The following is a 23,485-nucleotide window of genomic DNA, read 5'->3' on the forward strand; positions in this document are numbered from 1 at the left end:
AGGCTTTTTCCCAGATGAAGTACATCAAGTCGAAATACAGGGCAAATTTATCCGATGAACATTTAAAGTCGCTACTTGTGATTAGCGTTTCAAAATTTGAACCTCAATTTAATCAGATTTTAAGAATACAAAAATAGTTCCACCATTCACATTAATTGTTTTATTATAATTTGTGATGAAAATATGAGCATTTGCTGCTACTGTCTGTTGTCATTAATATACGATAATTTATTCTTACGTACTTTGTATTTAGTTTATGAAATTCTGTGCTTTCAGTAAATATCATACACCTAGAGTTATTAATTTCTCATTTTATCCGGCCCGTTGAAAGTGCCGAATTACCTAATATGGCCCGCGGTTCGAAAAGTTTGGAGACCCCTGGCTTAGATGGAGGTGGACCTCGTCATAGCTCAAGCGGTTAGTCGCTGGCTTCCCATCGCGGCGGCCCGGGTTCGATCCCGCGTCTGGTCAAGTTAGATTTGTGGAGGACAAAGTGGCGCGGGTTTTCTCCGAGTACTTCGGTTTCCCCTGGCAATCTTCATTTCACCAAATTCTCCATCATCATAATCACCCGGCGCAGGTACAATAGGGCAATCAGTGGCCGCCGTGCCGAGTGGACCCAGTTGGACTCCACCCCCCACTAAGCGAATTAAAATTAAAAAAAAAAGTTGGAGGTGAGCTGTTATCTGCACGTCCTGGCCACTTTATCCCCATTACACGTTGCATAGGAGGCTGGATCACATTTAAAACCATTTTCCATGTCTTTGTGTTCTCGCCACAGTCCTGTCGAAGTTGTAAGGTATACGCGTTCTGAATGTTATTTACGTATGGATGCTGAACATTCCAAGCGTATGGAGACTGTACATGACGTCACACGGAGGAAGCTGACAAGAAATGATCGTATTATTCACCTATTTTAAAACTTTGTCGTCCGTAAATATCTACTTTTAATCTTCCGCTACTACGACGCCGATTTTACTGCACACGGTGTTTGCAATGAACCGCGCCTGCGCAGGTACAGCAGTGCGACGCACGGAGTCCGCGAATTGGAACACCGTGTCCAGGCAAATCCCACGGTCACTTCATTAATTATCCTACAGTTCGACGCTATGTAGTTTGAGATATAAACAGCATCGTTGCATAAAAAGAACTCCGTGATTTTAGTCCGCAAGTGAACTATACCGACCGAGCAACCGCCGCTTGTCGGCGAAATTAATACCAACTTTAGCGGATAGAGGGTGTCGCGTGGTCAGCGCAACGAATCCCCCCTGCCGTTAATTTTGGTTTTCTAGACCGTACCCGCTATTTCCTTGAAATAGCTCCTCAATTATCCTCAGGGGGCTGAGTGGACCCCGTTCCAGACCCACTACTTCTCCGAAAAAAATCTGGTAGCGCCGGGAATAGAACATGGACCTCGGGATCTGTAGCCAGGAACGCTGACCACTAGACCACTGAGGCGGTTACATAATCAGTCATTTTTTCCTTGGCACTACAGCCCTAGTGGGCCTAGGCCTACCTCCATGAACTCCGTTCACTTCGGTTTTTCTAGATCTTACACATACGGTAGGACTCCTTGGGCGGGTGATCAGCTCGTCGCAAGGGCCTCTACCTGAAGACAAACACAGAAAAACGCACACAAACATCCATGCCCTGAGTGGGATTCGAACCCACGATCCCGGCTTCCGAGCGAGCGAAGACAGTGCATGCCTTAGACCGCTCGGCTACCGTGACCGGCTCACATAATCAGTAATAAATAAATATAAAACGTGAATGATTCACCTTGTGCCTGGTGTGCTGTGTGTCTGTCGCGTCTCATTTCAGTCAGATTGACAGGAGCAAATAAGCTTAACACTCCTCTAAAATAAACATGGCGTTATCAACATTACTCGTCATAATTCCTGACGTAATTCTTGATTATCAGTGTTAAGTATTAACCCGAATATAGGCTAACTTGGTGCTGTATATGGCGCGGGGAAGGTGGGATTGCTTGATAAATGTAAGTGATAAAGCTGCGGCCTTAGTACCTTGATGCAACGACGGTGATTCACAGACTGACCGATACTTCTTGGCGTATTCAGCACTGTTTTAGTGGGCAGCGGGCGAATTGGTACAACTTCAGTGAACAGCAGGCGTAGGTCGAGATAAGGCTGGTGACTTCGACTTAAGTGTTGTATTTGTCCAAGTAGAGTGAAACGAAGTTTATGACTCGGCGACGAAGTGAGTGTTATGTTACATGTAAACTAAACAGAAGGTCGCAGTTTGTTTCCGTGCGCGTGTGCTGCTCAGCACAAGACATGTGACACCCGGTGCCATAAGGAAGGCGCTGCATAGAATCGCAATTGCCGCATTGTCCATCTCCTCCAACAGCAACAGCCTCTGAACAATTGCGAGGCTGATCAGGAAGTTCAGAGTTTGCAATATATCGCCGGTTTTATGTGTGAAAGTTAAATATTTGTACCAGTGATTACATGCTGTGTGGTACATGTGTCTATTTATTTGTAATTTAGGATACCGCCTGCAACTCAAGTCTTTACAGGTGTCCCAGGAGGAAATGTCAATATTCTAGGCCATAGTATCGGTCATTCTAAGCAAAAATGTGTTTATGTACATGTGTCCTATTCCAGACGGTGGAGGCGACGTGTTCCTCCGAAACGCCATTTGACATTCAAGGGACTACACCGCGTTATAGAATTCTTCATAACCACCCCTATGAGAATATGTAGATCTGCTCTAATTCTAGTCATCTATGGTTTTTTTAAACAGACAAACAAACATGCTTTATGTTTCTCGGAAGAGTAAGAGGAAGAAATAACAGAGCCCATTGCTGTGTTTGTATTCCTGCTTGAAGGCCATTTTTTATGAAAACGTATTGGCCAGAGTCCAGGGTCGCAGTAAAACTTCACATTTCATTTTGCTTGTGGTTAACACAGCGCATGGTCCAGAAGTGAATAGCTCTGCTGAAAACAGTGGCGGCTTGTGTCATTTGAATGGTGGCATTTCCATGGCTTGTGCCGTATCTAGAGGTGTGAATGGCTTGGTCGGACAACAATAACTCTCCTGCGCCTCAGAATGAGTCCAGTTACTTTCTCTTCTAATCTCGTCGTTTCTCAAATTAGTGTAATGTCCGTTGAAAGTGAAATGGGAAGTCTCTTCATTGTTGTGTGAACTTCCGTACCTTTATGTCCTTCACTCCTTTCTCCCATGTTCTTTTACCATCCCTTGTGTTTGGTCATCCTTCTTCCTCCCCATGTATTCTTTACGTTGTAACAGTTTAGATAAACACCTCTCACACTATGCCGTTACATGAGAACGATGTTGAAAAATATCGGGCATGCTGTATGCTGCATCATGTAGACGTTTCCTCTTAGATCCGTGTCTTCTGTGCGCGTATAAGCACTCACAGATTTTTATGATAGAAAAGTATAATTACCGTTTGGAAGTATTTGTATGTGTTATCGAATGATGCGTCGAGGTCGTTTGACGATTAACGTCCTCTGCCAAACAGTGAAAGTAAGTGCGCCTCCGTGAGTGCAAACAAACAAACAAACAGGTTTCAAACTGGGCAAAGACGTTAACTGATGACATTGTTAGGATCCGTCACCAGGAAACGACTACTGAAGACAGAATATTTTATGTGTGCTTTATAGATTGTGTAAACCAGTGAGGCTGTTTGTTATAAGTACTTGCAGTTACGACTTGTGTATATAAGTGCTCAATAAATCCAATCCAAACACCGCCTATAGTCACACCAAAAAATTGTGGTGATAATAATAATAATAATAATAATAATACAGCCTTGCAAAGACGATCCAGGTAAAAATCTGCAGATAGAAGACCAAGATTTTTACCTTTCCCTCTTACGTATCACCTGAAATTGCTCGTTTACTCATTCAGATGTCTGTAAGGCAGATCTGTAGAAGTAACTGAATGAGGCAGGGGCATGTATTATCGTTATCAGTCTGAGACCACGTCACGCCGTTGTGACAAAGTATCATTACCAGGTACTAAAGGGAACCGTGAAACTATCACTGAGATGGTAACAAAATCTTCACAAGCAAGTCTATGCCTATAACTTGTTGATTTTAGTATAACTTTGGAGAATTCTATATTTATTATTGTTATCATCTCTTGTCACAGGTTTATTTCCTGGTATTCCTTTTCTTGAACCAGTGATGCACCTCACCACTCAGGCTTCAAGCTTCACACTGTAGCACTTTCCGTAGTATGTGTGATGTTCCCAGGATAGCTGTTTTTTGCAGTGAATCTATGGAGTTCTTGCCAGGAATTAGTTCCAGATATTTTCTCAACCCTCTCGTGACTGGACCATTATTATTATTATTATTATTATTATTATTATTAGAGGGGGTTTGTTTCCCCATGCACTTAGACCAGTCATTGGTCTATTGTGCGTCCCCCTTTAATTTCTACTGTCGCTATACCCTACCGGTACTGGTGCGTGCTATCAGCCCCGTTCAGCCAACGACGTCGACCCTCGGTACCTGATGTTTCCCCCCTCTACCAGAGGCACTGGAAACTACTTGGGCGGGAAACTTGTTGCCTAATATTGCTCAGAGGTCTTCTAGAGACATGAGGATCTTTTACGTGCAGTAAATCTACTATACAGGACCCACGGCTTAAAGTCCCTCCCGGAGGACTTGTTCCCTGAATTTTTCCGCCCTTAAAAATTCCACGACCTCCGCCGGGTTTGAACCCGCGTACCTTGAGTCATGAGGTGGGAACGTTACCCCTGGACTACGGAGGCCGCGTAATTCTGTATTTGGTGTGCTTCACAATGTTTGTGGTTAGAAATTTAGAAATACGGTAGTAGCATGAACTTGTTTTAAGTTCGTAAACTTTAAGCCGTAAGTTATGGACACTTCACGTCAGTTTCTCAATGTTCAATGTTACTTTAAATATTTGTAAAACTAACTGTGCTTAATTAAGAATCTTGCCGTGAAGACTTAAGGGTGGTGGAGATATAGCTCCACCATTTGGACCTGGGCACTAAATGGATGTGAGCGGTCAGCTTCACGCCTCGGTTGCTTTACCCCCCAGAGAAAGGACCTCGTTAACGACAGGATAGAAGGCCGGATTTTCCTCAGAGTCGGCGTGGAACCAATATAGAAGAGAAAAGTCTCTTGTCTGTCCCGGGAATCGACCTCGATTCCTTGGTTGTCAAGCCTAGACTTAGGAAACTAGGGAGAAAAAAAGAGAAAATACTTTCCCGCGACTCGAGTCCTGCTTCACATCTGAGAGGTCCTCCATTGAGCCCGAAAACTGAGGTTCACCGTAGTTTTCCCAGGTCTCGCAAGGCAAATGCCTTAAACCAGGCAACGACTGTTTTATTCAACATCATTTCCAAATCTTTAATTAATGTTTCTCAGCGCCATAGCGTTCAGGACGGTTCTAGGGCCCACCCTGTCTCCTGTCAAATGGGAGTCGGTGGCTCTTTTCCCCGGGATAAAGTGGAAGAGGCGTCAAACTGGCCACTCACTTCCATCTAGTGCTGAGGTAAAGTTTGGTGGAGCTGTACCTACACTGCCCCATACGTCTTCATGGCATGGTGCTTAATTAATTAGTATAGGTGCAACTTTACGTTTACCTTATTGGTACATTTACATGCTCTTAATAGTGCCTGTTACATTGGTGTGAATAAGATCTTAAACTTCGTGACCATGATATTGTTACGTGTATGAGAGACTAGGAAGGGGGTTTCGACTGGTAATTGGATATATTGAACTCTTACAAAATGTAACTTCAAGTAACTGTAGCACTATCGCTAATTCATACACTCTGCAATTCACTACAGCACGCTGCGTCCTCATCAGTCGTTGTCTAGTAACGGCTTTCAACGCCGTAGATTCCTCAGCTTCCGTGTTCACGTCCTTACTGGCCATCTGCTGTCTCACAACTAACTAAACTCTAGACTTGTCCTCTTTATAGCATCTCGTCACGGACCGCATAGAAAACTTCAACAGCTTTCGTGTTACTGTTTACAGTCATTATCTAGCAACGGCCGTTGTCTACAGGATCATTACTTAGCAACGGGTCTACAAGCTACAGTATATTAATACAGTTTTTGTTTTTGTTGACATTATCCATCGTCCTGTTTTTTATTTAAAGCGATATTTCGAAGGCTTGACTCTGCCTCCGTCTTCTGATTAAAAGCCTACTCAGTTGGGTCCAATGGATGGAACTGGTTAGTCCCTTCCAGTATTCCGACGTGGGTAAATGTTGCGGAGCTTCCAAGCTGTCGAGTAAGACACATGTAAGATCAGAACCCTAAGAGCGAGAGCACACCAAGGAAATCGAGTAGCGCAAACTGAGGAGACAGTAACACGATTGCAACGCAACTCCCAGACAACTGAGCAGGCCAGTCTTCTCACAGTTGCGTTGCAGCGTAGTTACCTGGTTTCGGCTGTTCTAACATGCTTTTGTGATTCATTTGCTTCTTTAGATGGCACGAAAAGTTGATGAAGCTGCTAATTTTGTTTTTGAGCAGTTAACTGAGCAGTCTGAGGTAGGCAGGACGACTTATGCGATGAAGGAGTCTAGATCGTGGTTAAGGTCTTTCGAAACAATATAAGCACCTGAACGGATGCACCCAATGTTTCTTTTTAACCTGTTCTCTCTTCTTAATGAGCCGGGATAGCTCAGTCGGTATAGCGACTGGCTACGGGCTGGAGGACGGAGGAGTCGGAGTTCGAGTCCCGGTGAGGCAAGAATTTTCACTTCACCATGTCGGCCAGACCGTCTCTGGGGTCCGCCCAACCTCCTATACAATGGGTACCGGAGACTCTTTCCTCGGGGGTAAAGCGGCCGTTGCGTGAAGCTGACCACTCAGCTCCAACTAGTGCCGAGGTCAAGATAATGTGGATCTATACATCCACTCCCCATGCGCCTTCAAGTCTTAGTGCTTAATTAGTAAAGTACAGGAACAACTTTTACCTCTCATCCTACTCACTCTCAATTACCACCATATTATGACAGGATCAGTATTACAGTATTATCTGACACTGCAGAAGAAAAATGCAGGAAAATAAAGTTAGTCACGCATTAAGTCGGTGTGACTAATCAGAGCATAAGTTTGCTCAGTGTGCGCCTGCTAATCTAGAAACCAATAGCCTGTGACGTTTCTTGGAAGTTGCGGTTGCGTTGCAGTTGCCAGTTTCTTTGGTGTGCCCCCGCCCTAAAACTTAGAACCTTTACATGCGGCTGTGGTATTACTAATAAATACTTTCGCGAGCCGAGTAATTTGGGACACGTTTATAAATAGTTTGCGCGTGTCAGGTAAATCAGGACACAAATAGTTGGCACCAGTCTGGTAATCCCGGTTTGTTTATTATGACACAAGGATTTCTTTTGTCCATTCGTGGATTAACTGATTGCTGTCCGTTTGTTTTTACTTGCAGTTTTAAGCACATAAAAACGTTTCGCGTTTCATACGAAAGTAAGTAGTTTTCATTAGTTGGCTGGGACACTCAGCCTCTAGTCTATGCTGATGTTCATTCATTGGGCAAGCATAGATAAGCTATTGAAAAATGCATACTCTCTCCTAGATGTCAAGACGTTGATGTGCAAATGAACACACTTAAAGATAGTCATCGTATGTACTGCCTCTAGAACATATGTGAGGGCTTTCGCAGCGTCGTCATATAGTGGCATTTTTATGACAACTGCAGAAAGTTACCACATTCCATTTGCAATATACAGTGGAATCGTAATCGCCAAGGGCACGCGGTGGCGCAGTTGGTTGAGGCACTGTGCTGCAAGGCGGAAGGTCCCGGGTTCGATCCCCAATGAGGTCACTGAATTTTGCAATTTACCTAATCCTTCCAGCCGTACTATGGGCCTGAGGTCGACTCAGCCTCTAACAGAAATGAGTACCAGGAATCTTCCTGATGGTAAAGGTCAGTCGGAGCGTAAGGCTGACAGCCTGACTGCCATCTATGCGCCGATTGCCTAGAAAATGTGGGGTCCTCAACTTCTCACAACCCCATGGGCCTCCGCGGCCTGTTACAGGGATTATTACTTCACCTTTTTTACCATAACCGCCATATTGAAGATCTCATTGAACGCACAGGTAAAAGGTAATCACAAATCAGCACAGCACCCCCTAAGCTTTTTCCGGTCTGCCGTGTCTTCACCAGCCGTTACTGGCAACGGTTTCTAACAGTGGATGTTCTTAGCTTCCTGCGCTCAGGTCCTTCCTTCTCCGACCCCATTAAAGAACTGCCTGCCAGCTCAAAATTAGAGTCAGAGTTACCTTACGACTGACGGTTTACCGCCAATCAGTTCGTCGTCGCGTCAACCCTTTGAGAATCATGACCAACTGAACATTTGCTGTCACATTCCTTATGTAACATCCTCTGACGATAGGATGGGCTTTTCTCTTATGAATGTGCTTGGTCTTTCGTCAAGTGTACTTATGCCAGATGTAACTTGTTAAGCCTGCCAGATATCTTCTTTGCCATTTTTATAACCCCTCGGCACTGACCGCACAGAAAACAGTTCCTTCTATTGTTGCGTACGTGTTCGTTGCCGCAGGTACCTGTTTACCGAGCAGTTGCCTCCAGTATCTCGGGTATTGCTGACGTGTTTATTTGTTTCCGAGGTAACGTGTTTACCGAGTCATGGCTGAGAAACGGTCGTATTTTCGCCTGTTGCTTAGCAACGGCTTGTACATGCTACAATATATTTCGAACCTAATCATCAGGGCCCGGATTTTCATGACATGTCATATTTTTTCCTTGTATCCTATGCGATGTTCTTAAATATATAAATCTCGGATATGAGCTGCTGGTTACAGAAATGTAACTTTTATAGGTAATTTTTGTCATTTTTTGACATTTTTAAGGTTAAGGTCATTTTTTCATTTGGGGGGTAAATTTTTGGGCTTTTAAGGGTATTTCTTGTCATTTTTGGCCATTTTAGGTAATTTTTCTTCATTTGTTTTTCTGAAATGTGAATAATATGGAAACGAAGTGTTCTTTCTTTTCTCCTTTAGGTCATTTTTCTGGATTTTTCGGTCATTTTATAGGTAATTTTTTAAATATTTTCAGGTCATCAAAATCTGGGCCCTGCTAATCATTAATAATCGTGAAACCACGATGTCCTGTTGGCGCGTCTCATCCCTCGTCCGCTGTTGTGTTGCAGGCAGTGAAGCTGGAGACTGTGCACTCTGGTCGGACCCGGTACTTGGTTGTCGTGTCTTGTATGGGTCGTCAGGACGCTGAGGAGAGTTGTCTTCTTGGTATCGACTGCAACGAGAAAACCACGGTGGGATTAGTCCTGAGGGTCCTGGCAGACACTGCTATCACGCTCGACGGTGATGGGTACGTTCGCATAGACCTCTCTACTTGATACCACATAGGTGATAGAATGTAGCGAGTAATCCCGTGTGGGGGCGGGGTCGAATACCTCCACCGTAGCCCTGCGAGTCGTAGGAGGCGACGAAAAGGGAACCCAGTGCCTGGGGGCATAACTGGACCACCATCTTCCTGGAGGATACAAATACGGGGACCTGGCCCTCCAGATTGGAGGAGACAATAAAATATGATCATCAGTCCCGCGGGACCCTGACCTCAGAATGACTGCGCTGGCGAGGAGCTGCAACAATTGTAAACGACAGACCCATCCTCTCGTCAGAGAGGATATACCGTAAGGACTATAAACGCAAGTGTTCAGTTGGAAAATAAAATAATTGGTTGTGAGTCTCAAGGACTTGTCGCCAAGACGAACTGATTGGCTGTAAACCTCCAGTCGTGTAGTAACACTGACTCTGACTATAGCGAGCCCCTCCACGTAATGTACCAGCCCGACTTCACTGGACTCACGTCCTACTCTTCCGCTTGAATTCGGTACCCGTTAGAAACCGCACTGTGTTCTCCCTTTACTCAGTCATGATCTTTTGTTTTGAGAACGTGAAGAGAGTTCACGTTGTAATGGACCAAATGTTGTGGAAGTTCAAGAGATGCTGGTTTATGTATCGGTTTGGTCAACCGCACTGAAGTATCCCGCAGACGAAGTAACATGGTAGTAAACAAATAGTAAACGAAAACATAAATTCGAAATCACGCGTGTTCCGTTTCATGAATACCTGGCTCTTCCTCAGGTTGCGGATACAGAGGACTACGTCCAGACATGGATGTAGTGCGCATGTGTTGAACAGTCGTGGACAGTCCGTATGAGTTAGCCCTTCCGCCTGTGGGTTGGCTGGGCGTTTAACGGCCTAAATTAGTTTGTATTGATGTTACACAGGGCCTCGGTCGTGGGTATATTCTTTGGCAGTTTATTTTCTTGAAGATAGCAGTAGATATTTTGGTTCTGTAGAAGGACATTTCTTGGTTGGTTGAGCTACTGTTAGCTTCCCAGAAAGTCCCTCCATAGAGTTAATTAATAAATCTACACGACGTTATGCCCCTGAACATAAGAACTCCGCATAACCACCGCTCTGAGAACCTCAAATCCTACAATTTATAAATTCATTTTTCTTTGTTACTGTTCTGACAGATTTAATCAGTGAAGAAAAAATTCAGGAACTCGAGGTTATTTCAAATTGTATTCGTGAATACGGTAAAATTATTTCTTTTCAGAATCGAGTACAATAGACCATAATTCGTCACGATTTTTTCCATGGTTTGTGGAGACGGATTAGAAAACAGACTTAGCACTCTCAGCTCTGTAGTGTAATTGCTGTGGGTTCTGTCTGTAATATCCAGGAAACGTTTTCTCCGTGTAGAGTGTTCATGTAAACTCAGTTCTCAAATCAGTTGAACAAACTGGGAAGTTAAGTTGCAAGTTCCCTGTAGAGCACCAGTCGTAGTTCCTTTCACCGTCAGCTTCCACGGAACTGTAGTTAGGTTTCACGTACCGCGTTTCTTGCTGAAGGCCCGTGCTCTTGTTCAGGCCTTTAGATGCTGCTTCTCGCTGCAAAGCCTGGGGTTGGAGAAAGTGGGACTCGATTAGTTTCTTCGGGTTTTCCCTGTAGGTCTTCATCCCACCTTGCTCCATACTCACACCACCACCTGATGTGTGCAGTAGCCCTGATCACGCAGTACAATATCACATCCTTCATTTCTGCCCCGACACTCATAAAGGTAAAGGCAAAGCTATCCCGGTAACAGGCCATGGAGGCCCATAGGGTTATGAGAACTCCAGGATCCCACATTTTCTAGACAGTCAGCTCGCAGATGGCGGTCAGGTTGTCACGCTTACTCACCGGCCGCCGTTTACCCCCAAGAAGATTCCTGGTACTCATTTCTGCTAGAGGCTTAGTCGACCCCAGGTCCATAGTGCGGCTGGAAGGACTAAGGTTAAAATTCCAGTGACATTGGTAATTGAACCCGTGACCTCCCGGCTTGTAACATAGTGCCTCAACCAGCTGAGCTGGTGAAAATGTAAAGCTATCCCTGTAACAGGCCGTGGAGGCCCATAGGGTTGTGAGACGCATACGAATTGAGAGCCACAGTTTGGCCAGTCTGTTGTATGATATGAAATAATTACACCCTTATCACAAAATATTTTGACTAAAGACGAGGGAAAATGGAGACGGATATTTGTGTCTCTTCTTCCTTCTTTTTCCACATTTGATGTTTACAACATACAACACACAAAAAATAGATTGAAAATGCCTGACAAGATGTGTTGCTTGTTAGTCAGCTTGTACAGAAGGTGGTGTTACGTACTTAAAAATATCTGAAGATATTGGGACATAACGCCCGAAAGCCGGAATAGTGGAGTCAGAAGAGACATTGGTTGCTAAGACAACGACTCGGTAAACACATTCCCGCGGCAGCGAATACACAAGCAACAATTGAGTAACATCCGTTGCTATACAAGGGCACCGTAAACACGCCTTCCCAACAATAGGCTGTGTTTTCTGCGTAATCCGTACAAAATGGTTATGGAGAAGAGTTCATTTGAGAAGTCGAGTCGAGTTTCGAGAGCAGAATTTGGGAGCAGAGGTAGTTGCAGAATAATTGCGAGAAAGGAATTAGGCGGTGCGAAGAAGACTTCATGGGTGATTTGAAGTGACAGTGAGACTGTGATAAATCCGTTGCCAGGATACGACTAGTGAAGACTGAGAATCCTAGTGTGTGTGTGTGTGTGTGTGTTTAACGGTGAACTGTAAAGTGTGTAGATCAGCGATGGCGCTGTAATTGACTGTAGTCCCAAGTGGAATGTATAAGGTGCCAATAAATCCAATGATCCATTCCAGAACCCCTCTTATAAGTCAAACAAACCCCTGCACATGACAATATGTCATGTGCTCACTCTTCTTGCTATAAGAGGTAGTACGTATGTGTGTATGTATGGAGGACGGTGATTCATTACGAGTAAGGGTGTCCATGAAGAGAATTATCTTCGAGGAGGTTACGTTGTGTAGTCTGGTCGAAGTTTTACCGACGTTTTGGAGGAACTTTAGCGTCGAAGAAAAAGCCAAGCTAGCAACAGCAGCAAACAGAATGAACCGAATGTAGGAAACCTAATTCAGACAAGAGGGTCGTGACTAGTTCTGGTGCTGAAAAGGGCCGTATTTGCAAAAGTGGGGGTATAGAACCACTTCTGCACACACCAGTATTAGTTGCTCACCACGAAGTACTCAGTGCCCCGATCGCTGTTTGCTACTTGCTTCTTGTTCGACCCTTGTTTCACCCGGAAAGCTGGTGAGCTTGTACCGGACTACACGACATCATGTCTCAGAAGTACGTCTGTAGTCACTAGTGTGTGAATGTCAGATCCAACAAAGCATGTTCATGTTTGTTGTGCTTGCAGTGGCTTCAGCGTGAGCGTCTGTGGGCGACAGCATATATTCAAACCGGTGTCAGTTCAGGCCATGTGGTAAGTACAGTACATCTCTGTATACAGTCATCCCCCGAAATATAACCCCGCTGTGGCCGAATGTTATATTTATATAAGGCAGGACACGCGCTCATTTTGGGAGTGCTTACAGTTTGATCTTCGGTTTGAAACCAAAACAAACCCAGCAAGGTCATGTCAGAGGTTCGTTTTTTAGCTCTGAACAATGAAGTCGTTTATCACGGTACTGGTTTCGATACTATTTATGTTTAGATATGACTGTTTATGACCTGGTCAGCGAAATAGAACTCAGCTTTGTTTTGAGAACTGAGGAGTAAATATTCATCTCTGCTCGAATGTTAGTGCTTCTAGAGCTTTCAAGGAAGTATGACGTATTCAAGGATTGGTTTTCAGTAGCAAATTATCAGGTAAGAAGTCAGTGTCAGACATATATATATATATATCCCCCTTGGCACTACAGCCCCAGTGGGCCTAGGCCTGCCTGCATGAACTTCTCCGTTCACTTCGGTTTTTCTAGATCTTACACATTCGGTAGGACTCCTTGGACGGGTGACCAGCTCGTCGCAAGGCCTCTACCTGTACACAAACACAGAAAAACGCACACAAACATCCATGCCTTGAGTGGGATTCGAACCCACGATCCCGGTTTCCAAGCGAGCGAAGACAGTACATGCCTTAGACCGCTCGGCCACCGTGACCGGCCATATATTTCTTTATATATCATTTTTATTTTGTGTCTCGGAAGAGGTATAAACCTACTGAGCCAGTAGTACTTTGTGAGTAAAAGGCATCTTCGACGCCAGGGCCATAGTGCGGCTGGAAGGATTAGATCAATTGAAATCAATCTAGTGACCTCATCGGGAATGGAACCCGCGACCTTCCGGCTTGTAGCATAGTGCCTCGACTAACCTTTGCTGTGCATATACCAAAGTACACGGCGTTAAATCTCAGAAAACAGTGATCTGAATACTCAACTTGAATTGCAGCGGAGAAAGTTCACGTCGGTGAGTCAGAGGCGTTCAAGTGTTGCTTTGTCTTGCGTTGTAACTTGCAGCAGGAAGTGCTTCAGTTCCCTTCCTTTCCTTTAAGTGAATCAGACCTGTCTCATACAAAGAACAGGCCTGTAAGGTGTTTCTTTTTTCTTTTACCGTTGTCCTTTAGTTCGTCAGTTGAAGTTAGGGACGGCTGATTCACGGTGTTTTGCATGTTATAGCCGTTCTAAACACTTGCAGTCCTAAGAACTGTTGCAGGAATACGATATAAAAGTGTGTCACGATGGTACATTAACCATTTAAAGACTGAAATTCTTGTAAACAATATATAAGAATTCACAGGAAACACATTACGTCCCCGCTACAAAGCCCAACCGGTTAATGCTGTTTAGGGAAACAGTCGCTGTTTATTGTGAGAATCATACGAAACACACATATACACTCTGTGGGCAGAATGCAGAGTTTTAGTGTGTTAGAGCGCATGGTACCTATAATAATCGCTGGACTTTAAAGGGTTAATACAATTATTGTATTTATAGGCGTTGTCCATCTCCCTGATTGTTTTATTTAAAGTGACGTTTCGGAGACAGGACGCAGACCGAGACTAGTACAGTTGATTGGGCCCAACTGAGTAGGCTTTTACCTGAATCCAGAATCCAGACAGAATCCAGTCTCCGAAACGTTGTGTTTTAAATAAAAAATCAGGACGAGGGATGATGTCCAAAAACAATTATTGTACTATAGTAAGAAAAAGCAAACTCCGTTGCTTCTAGTCCGCAAGTGAACTATACCGACCGAGCGACCGCAACTTGTCGGCGAAGTTAGTGCCAACTTTACCGGACAGAGGGTGTCGCGTGGGCAGCGCAACGGATCCCCACTGCCGTTAATATCGGTTTTCTAGACCGGAGCCGCTATTTCCTTGAAATACCTCCTCAGTTATCCTCACGAGGCTGAGTGGGCCCCGTTTCAGACCCACTACTTCTCACAAAGTCTGGTAGCGCCGGGAATCGAACCCGGACGTCTGGATCTGTAGCCAGGTACTCTGACCACTAGACCACAGAGCAGGAAACCTACATTTATTTATAATGAGTAGACGTGCCCATTTCTCGCGCAGGATACGGTTGTTCTGCTTGTCAATAGTAGCTAAAACTTCAAAGAAGGAGTAACATCCAAATTATGAAAATATAATACACTCAGTGTGTAGAGAAGAGAATGAACGTGAGGATTCGAATCTCATCCAAAAATTCCCATCTCAGTTCATAACGCATCGCTTTAGTAACCGCGAATGCCATACATATTGGCAAAGTACGGAGTAAATTTTATAATATCTCTGAGTTTTCTGCATTGGCTTTGTCGGTATAACAACGGGGCCATGGGCTGGAAGGCCGGAGTTCGATTCCCGGCAGGAGCAATAGGTTTTTCTCTTCTCCACAGCGTCCAGACCCGCTCTGGGGCCCATGGAGCCTCGTATCCAATGGGTACCGAACACTTTTCTCCCGAGGGTGAAGTGGCCAAGTTTGTCCCATAACTAAATAAGCACTACAGCATGAAGGCGTATGTGGGATTGGATGTATAGATCCACGTATTCTTCACCTCGGCACTAGTTGGAGATCATTGGTCAGCTTCATGCCCCAGCCGCTTTATCTCCGGGGATAAAACCGCCTGTGCCCATTAGATAGGAGTCTGGGTGGGCCCCGGAACCAATCTGGACGACGTGGAGAGGAGAATAATCTTGCCTCTACCGGGACTCGAAATTCGACCCCTCGGCCGTCCAGCCTGTAGCCGGTTGCCATACCGACTGCGCTATCCCGGCTCCCCAAATTTTAGTGTATTTATTCATTTTTTGCTCCATATGTTAGAATTTTTGAAGAGAATGTACGTATTGTGTGTGGAACTGTATTATAAAATTGATAAGGTCGTCAGAGACTACCATCACCCTCAGATTTTGGGACAGAGTGAGACCAATAAAGTCTAGATCTGTAACATATAATACCGCTGCATTACCTCAGTGTTTTAGTGATGTAGTTAATAGGAAAGACATTTCGGGAAACTACGGCCAGGATGGCGAATGTCATACTGACACGTTATGAGATTAATGGCATATTGCTAGACAGATTCCTTTGATATTCTGAGTAAGTAAGTAACGTTTTAACAGCAAAACAATATACTGAATCAGTTTCCTTACCAGTGATACAAATTAGTTTATGGAAGAAAATTGGGGGAAAAAAAAAAGTTCTTCCTTCTGTTTTGTGGTGTTTCAGTTATATTTATGTAAAATCATTGCTTGTAATCAATTTAGTTTGCGTTTCTTTTGCGTATGAAACGAATTTGTCCGCCCTGTTCGTCGCAGATATGCCCCGGTCACGTTAATATGCTGGTACCGAATATTCTTCCTTCTCCTCCCACCTCAGTCAGTTCGCGTCAGATCATTCTCAGCATTGACATGTTAATTGATGGTCGCTTAGGTTATCAGTGTTGCAACAGAAGCTTTATTAAGGTCATATAGTCAGGTGGGAGCAGGTTTGCCAATTTTCTGCCTTGACTTGGCCACGACAAGTGTTGAGGCTCGTGGGGGTCGCCTTACATGGTCCGCCGTCAGTTGGTTGGCATGCGTTCCCTCCTTCGCCATGTTGCTTCTCCTGTGATTTGGGGGGGGGAGACGTCGACTAAAATTAGATTAGAGAAAGAGAGTGGGCATAAGAGAAAGCATCTTTCTGAAAGCAGCGTCCAAGAGATCTATCCAGCATCCGAGCGGTAGTAGTAATGTTGCCAAGTCGAATATGAATCTCATGTTAGGCTAGCCCGTCCAGCTGCTTCGCTCCCCTTGACATCTTACTGAAAGGCCATTTCTCAACTGGTCACGTACCGATGACCACTTTAGATGAAAATTTCTGATTATTGGTTTCGATGATGTTAGTCATAATGCAAACAAGAATATTGACTGTCAGTAACGTGTAGAAGCTTTTATACAGTATTAATAGAAATTCTTGCGTAATAAAGTTTGGGCACGCTCTCATGAGAACAGGCTAGAATCTATGTAAGCATCCGAACATGTTTATATCTGACCTACTTGTTGGCAGGAGAATGTCGTGGTTTCCATATGTCCTTTAATTTAAATTGAATGTTGAGAGAAATTACGGAAGAATAAAGAACAGAAAGAGAACACTGAATGCTTTAGAAGAGAACTATCTTTATAGATGTGATGCCATGAATTTACTGCCTCCGTCTTCAGGGTCGAACATTAAGCTAAACAAGCAAGAAGCAAAAGGAGCTTGGCTTGCTCTTGGACCCTGAAGATGGAGGTAATGCCTGTCTCCGAAAAGTCAGTGAACTTCGACCGAACTACACGGCGTTACCGCTCTGATAAACAGAAATCCAAAAATAAAAGCGTCACGTTGAATTGTGTCTTGGGATCGTGGTCAGTGGCGTGCTCTGTGTGCTAGCAGCAGCGTTGAACTATCGCGCCATAGCTCAAGCGGTTAGTCGCTGGCTTCCCATCGCGGCGGCCCGAGTTCGATCCCGGGTCTGGTCAAGTGGGATTTGTGGTGGACAAAGTGGCTCTGGCGCAGGTTTTCTCCGAGTACTTTGGTTTCCCCTGCCAATCTTCATTCCACCAAATTCTCCATCATCATAATCACCCGGGGCAGGCTACAATAGGCCAATCAGTGGCAGCCGTGCCGAGTGGACCCAGTTGGACTCCACCCCCCAATAAGCGAATTTTTTACCTCCCATGTTAGGTGGGTCCCTTGTCACCACGGCATACGCGTCCTCGGGTTGCGGATGGAGGAGACACCCTCCAGGTATGGAGGGTAGTTGCAAATATATATTGAATAAGCAGTCGCGAACAGCAGACAAGGAGTGGCCTTCCAGCTTGGAGGTTGGGCGTGGGGCTAACAACTCACCGTAGAAAAATAAGCTTCTTACGAAATGTCACAAAAGTCCTCGGACCTGGACGAATTCTTTGGAAAAATGACCTAAGCTAAAGAAAATGTTGAGATGAGCAGGGGATGTAGCACAAATGGGGGCGAAGAGGAATGCATATAGGATATTGGTGGGAAAGCAAGAAGGAAAGAGCCCACTAGGAAGCCCAAGACGTAGGTGGGTGGATAATATTAAAATGGATCTTAGAGAGGTAAGATGGGGTGGCATGAACTGGATCGATCTGGCTCAGGATAGGGACCACTGGAAGGCTCTTGTGAACACGGTAATGAACCTTCGGGTTCCATAAAATGCTGGGAAGTTCTTGAGTAGCGGGGCGACTAGTGGCTTCTCCAGAAGGGGCTCAGCTCCATGTAGTTAATGTGTTACCTCAGTTATGAGGTATCCCTATACAGATGTCAACTTTTCGTGGGATATAGCGCCGTGTAATCCGTTGAAAGTCATCCGACGTTTAGGGACATGGCGCCTCTGTCTTCAGGTTTGAAGAGTAAGACAAGAAAACCAATACAGTTTCACTGATTCGTCATATACCCGGTGCCACAGATGGATACAGTTGTTCATGTTGTAAACTTATTCCTTTAATAGCCACAGTTTTAAAGGATAGAGTTTAGCACGCATCCTTTTTAAGGTTCAATATTGCGTGGCGTCAGAGTTCCTACTTGTATTAGCTCCAGTGCGAACCATTATTGGATTCCTGAAGGCCAACACACTGCATTGACCGCACTTGAGTGCATGTAGGGCTTAATGGTGGGAAAACAGGCCAAAGATCACCATTTTAGGGGTTAAGCAACTAACAGAAAAGTTCCATGGAAGCGCACCACACCCATTGGCTAAGGCGCCAAGACAGAATTGCGATTTCAAGAGAAGCACACAGTACTGTATACCGACGTTCCCAAACCAGAAACTTGGGTGCCAATCTCTCGGTCCACTGTTGCCTTGTGGTGGCCCAAGTGCACGCATTAAGCTTGCAACGAATTTTAAATATGACGTTTAATGTTAAAATTACGCGGCCGGGGTAACTCGGTCGGTTTAGCGACGGGCTACTATCCGGATGGCCGGGTTTCGATTCCCGGTAGGAACAGGAGATTTTTCTATACTTCATAACGTCCAGACCTTCTCTGGAGCCCACCCAGCCTCCTACCCAATGGGAATTTGGAGGCTCGTTTTTAGCGGGTAAAGCGGCCGGGGCGCAATGCTGATAATTCATTTCCACCTAATGCCGACGTGAAAAATGGTTTTGCCCACACCCCCATACGTCTTCATGGCGTGGTGCTTGCTTAAAAGTCAAGTTATCAGTGATCAACCTGTTACTCGAATCTGTATAGTTGCAGGTACTGACAGCCTTCAAACAAACTATTGTCACGATATAGGGGTGTGACTATAGACGGGTTATGGATTGGTGAATCGATTTTTGACCACTTATACATACCACTCAGAATCCCAAGTAATTACAGCGCTATAGCTAATCCCCACACTTCAGAATGCCATAGCACCCGCTAAGCCTTTTTCAGACTGCTGTATCTTCATCAGCCGTTCCCTGGCGACGGCTTCTAACAGGGGAGATTCTTCAGGTTCTACCTTCACGGCCTCCCGTGCAGAACTCAACTGAACTACGTCCCAGGCTGGAGGCCATTTCACACCAACCTCCTATTCTTCTCTTTGCAGGCTGACTTTCAGCAAACTAGTAACAGAGTCGCCCCCAGTTGTCGTCAAGCCAACTATGCGACATGGACCACATAGCGAACGGTTGCAGTCGGCTAGCAACGGGTTGCATAACACCTTTTCCAACAGTAACTCTATTGTTGTAGAGGCGTGTTTACCGCGCCGTTGCCTAGCAACGGGTCTATACACCACGCTATAAACAATTAATACTCGTAGCTCCGTTCCGATTAGTCGAATGCCCAAGGCAACATTACGAAGTGATCGAGTTCTTTCTTTCTGGTGTTAATCCAGAAAGTGAAGGCAGCAGGTGCGTCCGAAACGTCAGTATGCGCTTGTAAGGCTACACGGAGTCACAGCACAGAAGAGCACAGTCTGAACAGTCACTGTTCTGAAAGCCTCAACACGTATGTCACTAAGTGTGATGAAATTTGGTCTTTCGCCGTAAGGGTGACGGAGCCCGTGATCAAGGGCCCTTGATAATATTTGTGGATATCTGGAGGTATGGCTCCACCATTCTTGACCACGGCAGTAGATGTAGGTGAGTGGTCAGCTTCACTTCCACAGAGCCGGTCTGAAAAGTATGGAGAAGGGAAGACTTCTGACCCTGCCGGGGATCAAACCGCGGCCTTGTAGCCCGTAGCCATAGCTATATCGAGTGAGCTGTCCCGCCTATATTCTGTAGTTAAGTGAGGTTCAGAGTTCCTGACTGGTGCTTTTAGAAGCGATGTCTACAAGGTCGAATCCAGGAGAGTGTTCATTTCTTCTTTGGAAGGGGTGTGCGGCAGTATTTTGCGACGCTGCCAGTAGCTGGACTGTGTCATGTCGAATAGCGTAATGATATGGACTCGGAGAGGTTTTGGAAGGACGCAGGAGTAGTCGTCAAAACTTATCGGGCCAGAAACTCCAGATTAGCAGTGCCATGCGTCTTGTCTGGCGGTTCTAGACATTTTCACGTATGTGTGTGTGTGACTGTAGATGGGGTATGGATTTATTGACCAGTTATATGCAGCACTCCGAACTGCAAGTAATTACAGCTCCACCGCTAATCTCCACGATTCACAAATCACCGCATCACCTGTTAGGCCTCTTTTATAAAAGAAGCCTTAAGCTTTTTCCAGCCTGTTATATCCCCGGGGGTAAAGCGGCCAGGGCGTAAAGCTGACCACACACCTCCAGCTAGTGCCGAGGTCAAGGAAATGTGGATCTATACATCCACTCCCCCATACGCCTTCATGGCGTAGTACTTAATTAGATAAGCACAGGGACAACTTCCCCTTATATCTTCACCAGCCGTTGCCTGGCAACGGCTTTTAACATTGGAGATTCTTCAGCTTCACGCGCTCAATCCCTCTCTTCACAACCTCCCTTGCAGAACTCAACTCTCAACTGACAACTAAGCAAGTCTCCCCAATTGTCTTCAAGATAATTCCTTTGCATGGAACAGGCAGGAAACGCCGTTTCCAAACAGTAACTATGTTGTTGTATGGGCGTGTTTACCGCGCCGTTGCATAGCAGCGGATGTTGTTTCGTTTTGTTCGAGGTTTTTGCCTAGCAACGGGTCTATACGCCACAATATGTTCGCGGAAGCTGCAAAAACAGCTAATAGCCACGTCACATCTGTCTCAACGAATGGAAGAACTCGACTAGCAGTGAATTGATTTTCGTGACAGTTCATATTGGGGAGTTCTGTTGAAACCTGGAAACAAATTCAGTTTTGAAGAAAGTCGTCTTCTGGGTTTAGGCGCCGTGTATTCTTCGTTTTTGCCGAGGTTTCGGAGGAACGTATCGCCTCCACCTTCAGAGCAGGTGAATGGCTTGGAATGCAGAGACGACTTTCTTCATAGTCATCGCCGTGAAAACCTCAAAACTTACAAATTCAGTTTTGATTAAAATCGGACAAAAATAACGAACACTTTACAGCAGTGGTTTCCAAAAGGGGCCTTGGGATAACCTAGAGGGGCGCTGTATGTGGGTCCCTCCAAGAGCGCTCTTCGCTTATTTACGACTGATGTGACTTCAGAGCAGACATTGCGAAACTGGTGTAACCTCGTCAAGCCCATCCGTCGCATTAAGAATTTACTAACGATGAAGCAGTTACTGAGTGTGGAATCTTATTTAGGTATTACCTTCTTCAGTGGGTTGTGGGAATCGCTGTCCTGAATAATACTTTTATAGGGTAGGGGATGTAGCACGAATGGGGAGACGAGGAATGCGTATAGGATATTGGTGGGAAAGCCAGAAGGAAAGAGACTACTGGGAAGACCAAGGCGTAGGTGGGTGGACAATATTAAAATGGATCTTAGAGAGATAGGATGGGATGGTATGGATTGGGTCGATCTGGCTCAGGATAGGGACCAGTGGAGGGCTCTTGTGAACACGGTAATGAACCTTCGGGTTCCATAAAATGCTGGGAAATTCTTGAGTAGCTGCAGAATTGGTGGCTTCTCAAGAAGGGCTCAGCTCCACGAGTAAGTAATAGGGTAGGGCAGGGGGCACTGCGGATGAGGTTATGGAACCAGGGGGTCGGTGGCCCGTAAAAATTTATGAAACAGACTGCCTTACACATATACTTGGGAGCAGTTTCTCGCTGCCCACCCCACTACCACTGACAAGAGCACGCGAGGGTTGCCATGGGAACGAAGCTATGGCCATCGCGTTCGTTAATACGTTAACGCACCTCGAACGTACGGTATTCATACTTTTCGTACCTTATTGACGAAGCGTGCGTTGAATCGCTGGAATTTCTTGATCTGCTGCAACTGTAGAGGAGCCTGTACTGCGGAGTTGAGGTTGGATGGTGTAAGCGTGTAAGATTGCTCCATGCAGTTTGTAGGCGTGCTCAGATGTGCATCCGGGAATCAGTTAAATTGATTAGTTTTATTTTCAGATTCACTTGGAGCTCGTGAAGCATAACAGAAGTAACTGCAGCGGGAACTAGCGGTTGATTACGGACGTTTCGGTTTTATTGTTGAGTTACGTTGCTGAATTTTTGGTCACAGCAGTTTTAAGTCACTTCGAAATTTTGAGCCCGTCCTGAGGTTTTTTTTTCCATAACACGTAATTTTCTACATTGTATAACTTACATTCTTATAATGTGGGTTCTGTTCTTGATGTGTTTATGACGAACTGCAGTAGATTCCCAACCTCACGTCGTGCCAGACCTACCCCGGCTGACAATCCCCGTCATTTCCTGTTGCATTCTTCTCCCGTAAAGTAAAAGAAAGAAAAAAAAAAGTAAAATTGTCCCCGATGAAGGTAACGTAAAGTTGTCCCTGTGGGACATGGGAAAGTGGATGTATAGATCCCCATTTTCTTGACCTCGGCACAAGCTGGAGGTGAGTTGTCAGCTTCATGCCCCGGCCGCTTTACCCCGGCGAAAAAGTCCCCGGTACCCATTGGATAGGAGGTCGGGTGGACCCCAGATCCGGTCTGGACGATTTGGAGAAGAGAAAATACTTGAACCTACCGAGACTCGAACTCCGACTCCTCAGCCGTCCAGCCCGTAGCCAGTCGCTATACCGACTACGCTACCCCAAAGTTGTCCATGTTCTTAACTAACTAAGCACTACGCCGTGAAGACATATGCGGGGGTGGATGTATAGAGCCACGTATTCTTTAAACTCGGTACTAGTGGTCAGCTTCATGCCCCGGCCGCTTTACTCCCGGTACCCATTGGATAAGAGGCTGGATGTGCCCCAGAACAGGCCTGAACGGCATGGAGAAGAGAATTGTAGACCATCCCTGGAGTCGAACTCCGACCCCTCGGAGACATCCTAGAAATACGAATATATGAATAGAACAGTTTTCGGATGGGAGTTGAAGGCGTGAAATTTCCAAAAATGTAACTCTTAAAGCGCAGTGATATGTGCTTTATCCTTTGTAATATACAAAAACATTTCTTTTCGTGACAGGGTGTATGTGTATTTTAAGTGTGATTCTGACAACAATTAGAAGATAAATGGTAAAGCTATCACTGTAACAGGCCATGGAGGCCCATAGGGTTGTGAGACGTCGCGGCTCTCACATTTTCTAGACAGTGGATTCACAGATGGCGGTCAAGTTGTCATCCT

At 45.3% G+C, this 23,485-nt stretch overlaps 1 protein-coding gene across 3 annotated transcripts in view; it reads left to right on the plus strand.

Annotated features, from left to right (window-relative positions):
- The window catches only part of LOC111871434, a 297,382-nt gene that overhangs the window by 214,686 nt on the left and 59,211 nt on the right, over positions 1–23,485 (plus strand). For all 3 annotated transcript variants that reach the window (XM_023864549.2, XM_023864548.2, XM_023864551.2), the window contains 2 exons: positions 9,157–9,335; positions 12,778–12,843. In XM_023864549.2, coding sequence (XP_023720317.1) covers positions 9,157–9,335; positions 12,778–12,843 — 245 coding nt within the window. The remainder of the gene's footprint in view (positions 1–9,156; positions 9,336–12,777; positions 12,844–23,485) is intronic.

Source organism: Cryptotermes secundus, unplaced genomic scaffold (genome assembly GCF_002891405.2).
Source record: "Cryptotermes secundus unplaced genomic scaffold, Csec_1.0 scaffold323, whole genome shotgun sequence".
Lineage (NCBI taxonomy): Eukaryota > Metazoa > Arthropoda > Insecta > Blattodea > Kalotermitidae > Cryptotermes > Cryptotermes secundus.